General features: G+C 39.7%; 1 protein-coding gene across 1 annotated transcript; it reads right to left on the bottom strand.

The window, feature by feature from the left end:
- Positions 1–417: 417 nt before the first annotated feature.
- Positions 418–9091, bottom strand: LOC148814587 (CD63 antigen-like). Its single transcript, XM_088906488.1, has 8 exons — positions 9045–9091; positions 6123–6191; positions 5113–5301; positions 3763–3837; positions 2592–2681; positions 1542–1685; positions 1069–1152; positions 418–489 (listed from the first exon to the last, which is right to left on the bottom strand). Exons 1-8 carry the CDS (start codon positions 9045–9047, stop codon positions 418–420), a joined length of 726 nt encoding a protein of 241 aa, XP_088762614.1. The 5' UTR covers positions 9048–9091.
- Positions 9092–10449: the final 1358 nt, after the last annotated feature.

Genomic DNA, 10449 nt, shown 5'->3' with positions numbered 1-10449 from the left:
ATAAAATAAGGCACAATGAAATTATGTTAGAAGAAAAGGAATCCACCTCTAAGTTACTGAGTCTTTTTCCACACTGATCTATCAGTTAGATTCAATGATGACACTCGAGTACAAATCAAGAAACAGTCAAACAGTTAAAATAGTGGTTGTAAATTCAAGAATAACTTCCAATTAAACAGACATGAAGTTATAACATGATACATGATGACACTGCAGCCTCAAAAGCAATAGGTTGGTCTCTTGTCTTGAAAACTGGAAGAGAATGTTGTTTCACAGGGTGCATGTGTGTGTGTGCATACAGTACGTGTGTTACATGTATGTGTATGTGTATGTGAGTGTGTGTGTGTGCATGTGTGTTACAATTACAGTATGTGTATGTGCAGGTGTGTATGTTTTAGTTTGCTTGATAGTCCAGGCCTACATGACGTCATAGCTCCCTCTTCTGAGGATACTATGAAGCAGACACACGCCCAGCACAACTCCCAAAATCTGGAAAACAAACCAGCAAAAATGTGTCACGAGCCCTTCTGCACTAACCTTAAACTTGCAGGTTGTATAATAAATAATGCTCTGGTAAACACAGAGAGACTAAGGCACTATTCAGGCCTGGGAAAACACATGCACTTTAAATGTTATTAAAAGAAGTGGAAAAAAAACAATGGAAGGTAATGAATTTGAGTTCTTGGTCTGCATAGCGCCTACCAATCAAAAGAGCACGATTGTCCAAAATACCTTCCTTTCATTTGCAACTGTTGTTATTTTCTCATGCCCTAATGATTTTTTGTTGGTTTTCCCTTTGCCTACCCAATTCTACCCAACCTAACTCTGGTGTCAGGCTAGTTCATGATCACAAACAGGACAATTGGCCAAAGGCAGTGAATGGCAAAACCCAGACTGACCACTCTAGGTAAACTCTAGGCTACAGGCTGTATTCTGCATGGTTATATTGATGAGTTAATGAGACATTCCTTTAGCATTGCTGGGAATTGGAATCGACATACTGCTTTCCATCCTGAATATCTTAAAACACTTTCAGTTCAAACATGATGTAAAATGTGAGGTTTTTACCTCAACAAGCCCAAGTGCAATGCATGCTGCTCCAATCCACACCAGGTTCTTCTTTAAGAACTCTTTGATTGACTTCACACAACCCTGGAATTAATCAATAAAACAAGTCCATCTTTTAATAGAATCAATAAATACATTCTACAACGGCCAAAAAAATAATAAGACAGATGTTTTATTGAAGCTCAGCCTTACTTCATTTAAGTAACTGGGTGCTAAACAGGGAACAAAAAAGATAAGATAAAATCTAGATGGCTGAACAAAACTCATAAAACTTAGTGTTATGTAGAAAAACATCACCTGGTTTTGTTGTTCCTGTAAGCTCCATGAGGTTTATCTCAACACCAATTTCTTTCCTCGTCTCATTAATTCTGATCAAGTTTTGTCTGCTTTTGCAACAGTTAAGCTAATAACCTGGTTGGAATGAAAACACTGGGAGCTTTAAGAATCAGGGGTAGAAATTCGTGGGGAATGACCTTTAGGTAGATGTTGTCGCTCGTAATGATGTGCCCGCAGTCCTCAGACTCCAGGCGGCAGCAGGAATCAGGCACAGCATGGTGGTTCTTCCAGCCTTCACTCACAAACCAGTCAGTGTAGTTCTCGGCCCCGCAGCAGTGGAACTGGAAGAGCCACACCGCCACACACAAGAGTAAACACACTCTAGAAATGCAGGGGAGATATCCAGCCCATAACAAAAAATATCACGGAATGGACATGATTCTCACAAGTCCTGACAACTGTACTTTCTACAAATTCCAGATTGCCATCAAGCTGCTTATTCCTGGCAAGGGTCTCCACTAGCTGCCCAGAACTTAAGGGAGAAGAACTATACCCTGCCCTGTACAGGAACTGCAACATACACATTAACATAGCGAGAAAATAGTGTCCATCACAGAGTTTTTTCCATGTAATGCTAGTTCCCATTTATATTGGGAGGAAAATCCTATTTATATTTGGTGGATTGGGTTAGAAATTCTATTTCATACTGGGTGGAATGGAGAAATTGAGGTAAAGTACCTCAACCAAGGTACAACAGCACTATTTACTGTACAGTAGAGACATGAACCCTCAGCCCACCAGTTGTGAGTCAAGGGAATCACCTGGTTTACCCCTGTTCTTACACAATGAGCACAAAAGATCTGATTGTTGGAAACAGTGTCATAGTTTTAATTTAATCTTATGTTATTTTTTTCTTTCATTCATCTACGCATCACCTTATGGTTTTATAAGAATGAATACAGTATTTTCACTACAGATTGGTTGCCTCAGATGTACTAATATTTGTATAACACTTTCAAATGGCCAAGAGGATGCAAGCCAGTCACATGGCTTTACAGAACTGCAGTTCTGTAACATACGATTAGTGTTTAAGTGTAGCTCAATTAAATCAAACATCAAAACATATTAAGCCTTCCATTTCTTAAGGAGTGTTTTGCTGAAGAACACAGAAAACAAAAATCCTATTTTGCGACTGATTTCTTTTAGTTGTGCAGTGCTTCACAGGTATCACCGTAACATAACCGCACCTGGTCCTGGATGTCATCTATGATGGCTCTGTCCCGAATGTCATACTTTTTAATCACCTCCTTGGCTTTCTTTGTGATCTTGCTCTCTACCTGTAGAGGATGAGAGAGAAGGAACAATATTAAATAACAGTGCTGGGAAGGCCCAGGTTACTCTTACAAGCTGCTCAGAGTCTTGGTTAATCTAAAAATTTAGAGTCTGTGACACCCAGATCATTTCAAGATGGATGGGAATGATATGAAGTGCTTCCTCAATTCAGGATTCATCCTTCCATTTTCTAACTGCTTCTACCAATTCAGGGTCATAGCGTGAGTGAGCAACAGGTGCAAGACAGGGTACACTGTGGGTGGGACTCCATTCCATCACAGGGAGACAGACAGAGACACATGCACACTCACACTAAGGCCACCTAGGGCCAACCCACACAAACATGTGGCAAATAAGAAAACTCCACACAGATAGCACACTGGTCTGAGATTAAGCCCTGGACCCCAGTGCTGTGAGGCAGAAATGCTAACCACTGCGCCACCATGCCACCCTCAATACACGATTAATTTCATAAACATCTTTTCATTTTTGAGTTATTTAATTGCTGTGGTGATAACATTTCTGCAGTTTCCTCATTTAAAATAGATTTCAAATAATACAATATTAGGTCTTTTAATAAACAGAAACCATAAACAATTCAAGAGCCTAATATCTCTCCTCCATAGTGTGCCCTTGTAATTCTTTCCAAACTTTGAAAAAAACATTTTGAAGTACCGGAAGGAAACATTTTTTAACAAGTGTTCTGTTATGTTCACATGTTCTGTTCCCTGATCTTTGGAAATAGGTACTTGATTCAGCTTTATAAATTCAGCTTTATAAATTAAGCTGTATAAATTCAGCCGTATACAGCTTTATAAAACTCCTCGGTTAGGCCTCCTCTCAGATTTTACAGTGCTTTTTGCAAGGTACTGTATACAGTACAACAACGAACAATTACAATGAGTAGCTTGTGTTTTTCCTGTCTCACTCTGTTTTATCCTAATATCCACATTAAAAATCAGCCTCTGGAGTGAACAGATGTTAGACTGTAAACTGCAGAGCATTTCCTTATTTTTCTAACTAAACCTTCAACTGAAGGGCAGGCAGGAGAGGTGACACCAGACTTTCCTCTGCACTCTGTCTTACCTTGGCTCTGAAGACGTAAAAGAGAATGCCTGCTACAATCTCCAGGGTCAGTATCAGGATGAGAATGCCTGTGAACTACAGAGGTAAGAGGATGAGCCTACACAATGATGACATTTATTTAGGCTGGGAAACAATTCATTCAAATTTAAGCAGCACATAAATCTCAGAGAATTAAGTATCTGTATGCATGCTGTAAAGAACATAATTTTCACCTCTTATGAAAGACATGATGAATGTTGTCAAAAGGTATTTTAATTTCTTGTTGCAGCAGACAACACTGACAATAGAAGAACACATCCATCATATATAGTTTGATATTCACCTACAGTTCATGTACTTTTATGTTGGGTGGTAAAGATAAATTAGCTTTGGTGTGTTTGAATCAATTTTACTGTCATTCTATAAAACGTCTGTCTCTTTACTGTCACATTTATAAGCAGAAATGATTTGTCAAATGTCTCTCCATCTCCTGTGATACCCTCAACCTCTGGTTCATGTGTTTACTGTTCTTGTGCAATCTATTTTTTAAATTCAGGAAATTAATAGTTTTCCTAACTGGTTCAGAAAAACAAAACAACAAAGAAATTAATGCTTTGAATTTATAACAACTGTTGGACTCCTCCAGAAACAGAACAACTCAGTCTGGTCTGTACGAATTCCCATCTAGTTTTTATGGTTATCCCTGACCTCAGTCACTGCTCCTGAGAGCTCCACAGACTCATTTACTGGGTTCGGACTTGAGAAAATCAAGAGAAGTTGCTCTCTCTCAACAGGAAGTTAATCCATAGGAATAACACCGGAAAAACTTGGCTCTCCCAAGATTGAGGTAAGAGGATCCTCTTACTGGAATGTGAGCTCAGTGGGTGTGTTTCACACAAAAAAAGTCATAACAGATGCCATATTTCTATGGTATTTTAAGATCATATCAGTATAAGACAGTATATCAGCACACCGTGAATACAAGATAAAGAGCTGCGGTGCAAATTGAAACACATACATCTCACCTTGTACAGCTGTATGATCCATTTCACTTTGTACACATTGCAGGTTCTTATTTAAACCAGGGGCTGGAGTCAATAACTGAAGTTTGCTTGAACACACGTTTGAAGTTAAAATCACATTAAACACTCCGTGTGTGTTTGCTTTCCTCGTGCCTTTGTATATTTTGTACAAGAGCTTGCGACTTATTATAGGTGAGCTAGACCCAAGTCCTGTGCAAGAGCTTGGGGTTTACCTCTTTAACTCCAAATAAGTGAAATCTGAAATCCCTGCCACATGCGGGACTTTCATAAGGCAGTCAGTCAGATGCTCCAGTCCTCCAGTCCTCCAGACCCCCAGTCCACTACTCACCAGCCCCAGCAGGATGCTGCTGTCCAACCATGCGCCCAGGCAGCCCAGGGAGGCGGTGATGGAGATGGCCACGCCCACCACGATGAGGAGCACAGCAATGTGAGAGAGCCCGCCCCCCGTGAAGGACTCAAACTCATTGTAGGAGGTGCGAGATATTGCCCCCACTATGATCAGGGTGATGCCCGACACCTGAAGCAAACAACAGGAACCTCCATAAGCCATAGAGAGCAGACGGTGGGATTCCCAAACACATGGCAAATACACTTTCCCAAATTAGGATTCATACCTGCAATTCTCCTCTTCACACTTAAAATATCTGCAGTCAAAGACTGTGCCATTCAAAGATGTCTTCCCCAGGGAACTGCTGTTGTTTAGGAGCACACTATTATACTTTGCCCTTCAGTTCCCTCCAGACAAACAAGTAAAAGGAAACAATACGAGGGCTTTTGCTTATGGTGACACAACAAGCAGAAATAATTATGTCGCAGAAAGCACTTCCTAGATTTATTAATGATTTGTGGAAGAGACCGAAGAGTCTACAAGGAAATTATCACAGCCCTCATCCTGAAACATTCTTGCACTGTAGAAAATAACTCTTGTCCTGGAGTTCACTGTGAAATGACATATTTTTCTATTTCTGTCCGGAAAAGGAATAAAAACACTTTTTATTGACTCATACCACACACTAGTCACTAGTCAATCTTCCTGTTGAGTTCAAGAAAAAACACTTATTATACTTTCATTTATAAAAGGAGCCACATATTTGGTGTGGAGAGCTCTTTTAAAATAATATATGCTGTCTTTCAAAGCTTTTTGCTCAAGTGCACAACATATATAAATAGATATATAAACAGATATTTCTGCTTTCTTTATCAACAGTCTCTTCTTAAATTTGTGCTTTGGAGTTTTGAATTACTGTGTTGAGAACGTTTCAGCGGAGCAGATTGCGTTACAAATCCCTCGGTGCACGGATACTGATTTTCTTAGAGGGAAACCATGAGCAAACTCACCCAGAACACACCGTTGAAGACGAGGAACAGACACCCGAGACAGCCCAGTTTCTTAACCATATCGTCACACTGTTTGGAAGAACACAATCATGCGGTATTTAAGATATTCAGAGGGGAAGCACATTGCTGCCGTCAGTTAAAAAAATCCCCGAATTAACTCGTAATAACAGGATAGTTTTCTCTTTATTACGGGATAGTAAATTATCTCGTAATTGCGAGATAGCAACTATCATTAGTGTGCATGAACAGCCTTTTACATTGTGCAATAAAACAACACCTGGATAGCTACCGATAGCTCAGCTACAACTGTGGGCTTAGTGTTGATAGTGTCCAGCGCCGCAGAATGTGCACGGATGTACTTTCCACTGGGGTTTATTAATAATAAAATCTTACAATTTGTACCTAATATGAACAACACTTCAACCATGTGGACACTCACGTGTATCCTTAAACAAAGAATGAGTGTACCGTGGAATTCCACTACTTAAAACCGAAAGTCAACGAGTGATGCAGGTATTATATGACAATGGTGCTATTGTGTGATGATCGTAAAAGTACAAGAGAATTTACCATCTCGTAATTACGAGATCATTTTCTCATAATTACGAGATAACTCAGGGTTTTTTTCCCCTTGATGGGAAAAATGCGCTTCCCTACCATGGATCCAAAACAACTTACATTTCAAACAACAGGTGTCATTTTAAAATTATGCAATGCCGTCGTTAAATCGCAGAAGAAGTACACGGCAGGAAAAAAAGGCGTTCTAATTCCTGGTCTGACAGACTAAAGGAATTATTATGTTTATCTAGGTGCACAGAAGACTACAGGAAAATGTGATTAGGGTTTTCAAAATTTTGAAAGGGCACCTACTAAGTCAGTTCAAAGACCCCAAGACACAATAAGAAATGACGTTTAGGAGCATTCAGGACATAAAACAGGATCCGGTTCTTTACAGAGTTCTGCAGGTGTAAAACGAACTGACAAACTTTGTTATAGGGTCCTTTAATAAATGACTTGATGGAGTTCCTAGGACATTAAAGTATTAGTAAAAACTCAAGCAAAATATCACCGTCTTTTATTTGTAAAATGTCCTATGTTAATAAAGTCAACAAAAAGCTAGAGGAAACATTTCATTAAAAGCTACTGTAGTAGCAGTGACTACATCCTCAAAGAACAAACCGTCTAAAATAATATGGTATTCAAAGCACTGCTATCTTGTCCAAAAAAAACAAAACACTAATTCCACATAAAAACTAACTCTGCAAAGATTGATGGTATAATCTATAGACCTAAAAAAATAATTTCACACCCAAGAAAAGAACCAGAATTCTTCAACCCATGTAGGAACCTTCGATTACAAAACGAGAGAAGTAACAAGGTTAAAAGCTTGGCTGGAAGGAAAACTCGCGGCCAGTGGACTGTCCAACATCCGTAGCGCCTGCTGTACAGTAGAGCCTACCTTTGTAGTTAGCGAGTTCGCATAGTGCAAGCATACAGAACTTCCCATGCAACAGACATTTACAACAGAAGCTTGGTCATTACAGTATTCCGTTCTGGAACGTATGCTGAAACCTCTATGAGAATTTGTTAAAGAATATTACCCCCTATCATCATGAGCATTTAAATAAAGTACACAGAGATTTGCTTAACATCACTTGTGAACAACTACAGGCAATTTCGTGGTTTTCTGTCCAGCAGTTCACGACTGTTATAGATCAGGTCGTCTCTTTTTTCTGTTTCTAGCGATTCACCTTCCAAACCTATTTGCCATTCAAGCGAGCTCCTGTGTCTTCAGTTTTGAATCGACCTATGCTGGAGTTTCTGAAAAGATTATGAAGTATGCAGATATTGTATTTATTTGTATTTATTCATTGCCAATACCCTTTATGGGTTCAAAGGGCGCAACGAAATCGATTGATTTTTTAACTTCCAAGATCAGATCCCTGCACATGACATAACCTACCGTTGCAAAGGAACAAGTAATAGGTTTATTCCCTGCTGAAAAAAAGAAGAAAGAGAACACAACGTTTCGGCCGTGGAGCCTTCTTCAGGTGTCACCTGAAGAAGGCTCCACGGCCGAAACGTTGTGTTCTCTTTCTTCTTTTTTTCAGCAGGGAATAAACCTATTACTTGTTCCTTTGCAACCTACGCATGCTGACGCAGCTACCCACCTGAACTACTATAACCTACCGTTGACTAGCTGATCAGGTCATTTATGAATACAGAAATTTTAAAATTACTCGATAAACACAATATAAAAAAATAATAACCTTTGTCAGAAATATTCATTTTACCTCGTGTTTTGCTTAACAACTTCTAAAATACCCGTCTTTCGGAAAGCAAGTCTTCTCCGCTAAGACATCCTCCGATTGGCAGCTACATTCCTGTTCAATTGTGTTTTTCTAAAAGCCAAATTAGAATACGGTTCTGCTGCGCTGAAAAGTTCTGTCTCATCGGTCCTAATATGCAAAGACGCAGACTACAGTTCTCTGCATGAAGCCCACAGTCGCGCCATGCTTTGCTTATCGTCGCTGGACCGGTGGAGTAGATATTGTTGGACAAAGACCTTGTTCACAGCAAGGCACAGAAGCCGTTCTCTTTTTTCAGCCACGCATAGACACACCACAAAAACAATTTCATCCCGAAAAGTCCGCCCAAATGAAGGTGTAGGTATGGTCTCGGTTTTGCTTGTTTTTTCATTGGTTCTCGTTTTTCGCAGTGTGAATTTTGCAGTTTACTTTTTTTTTAAGCAACCTGCCATGATTATTTTTTATGTGAGACCGCTATGTTTAGTATGATCATATGAATATGAACAAAACGGTCTCTCCTAAACTGTGGCTTAATCTCGATACCTATAGGTCAGTTTGGGAACACTGCGACGGAGCAAGAGAAATACAATTCACAAATATTTAAAACATTTACCATCTTTTCAGATCACCCAGACCTTGTAATTTGCACACATTAAGGCAATTTCAGCAAAAGACTGACTTCTGCCCCTGCCTCCGTCACCGACGCACTCGATGTCACAATAATCCGAAAATGTGACGTCACAGTGGTCTGCGGGTGCGTCGTCAGCGTTTAGCAATTTAAACGCTGGCGAGAGGAGATTGTGCTTTCGATCATAGAAGCGAAGCAGCAGACTGAGGGGAAAGAAAAGAAGGAGGTGCAAGAGGAGGAAAGCCGGTGGCCTCGGCTCCGGACTCCGGGCTTAGTCGTCATTCCTTAGAAATATTTTCTCGCTTCTTAAAACAACTTCGGAAATAGTAACACAATGACTCGACACAGTCGTCCCAAATAATGGAGGAAAGCTCTTCAGGAGGTTGGCAGTTTATTATTGTTAGGTTAACAGCATTAATAGTAATAGTACTAAGATTAGACAGACTAGACAGTAGAAGTAATCCAGGGTTTTCCTTACTCGTATTTGCAATATGTGTGAAAACGTTTGCACGCAACTGATACTGATTTTCTAACTGTAGTAACTCAGTTTAAAAAATCTGATCTAATTGTGTTGCTTAATAACGTCGTGTTTGGCTAAAGCTTATTAATGTGTAAAAATCCTTCTCTGCAGGCTTCTGGAAACTTCTTTCCTGTCTGTGTTGCAGCAACCACTCTCCAAAACATGCGTATGAACGTAAAGAAAAACTGTTCATACTGCTTGGGTCAAATATAAGTAAAAGTTTTTTACTGATTTCTCAATTTAAAATAATTAGAGCCTCATTAATAGTTGTCGTCTTCTTCAAATACACATATTCCTATGCAGCCATTGTTTCGTAATTCAAAATCATAAACTTTGTGGGAATTTTTAAACATTTGACTGGTTCATCGTGTGTAGGCAGCTGAATGAGCTGCTGGAAGTGAACCTGTACAAGACTGTGCATCAGGCTATTGCCAATAGGCGTCAGAGCAGTGCGCCACATAGTTTTGCTTCCCTGTCCTGCCTCCTTGCATTTGGTACCAACAAGATTTTCTTTTCAAAGTACGTTCTAGTCTGTAATTACAGTCAAGCAAAAGTCACAACCAACAATAAATGAACAGCTCTGTGTTCCTGGACTGTGGTCCTGGACAGCACTGTTTACAGGATTATTAGATGGTAACATTTTTAGAACTGAGAAAAGAGTTACATAGATCCTGTATGTCTGGACAATGTCTCCAATGGTATTTGGTGAGTGACAAAGCAGAAATCCACAGCAAGATCTTCCTGAAGGCCAGAGCTGAGGAACACTGTAATACCTGCAATCAAGAAATGAAATGAAAGGAGATCATGCAAGCTGCTCTTTCAATAACAACTCTTTCTGTTCTCTCTCTCTGTCCAGATCGTCTCGGTCTG

This window comes from Atractosteus spatula, chromosome 26, assembly GCF_055471065.1.
Source record: "Atractosteus spatula isolate fAtrSpa1 chromosome 26, fAtrSpa1.hap1, whole genome shotgun sequence".
NCBI lineage: Eukaryota > Metazoa > Chordata > Actinopteri > Semionotiformes > Lepisosteidae > Atractosteus > Atractosteus spatula.
This window is presented reverse-complemented; position numbering and strand designations above follow the sequence as displayed.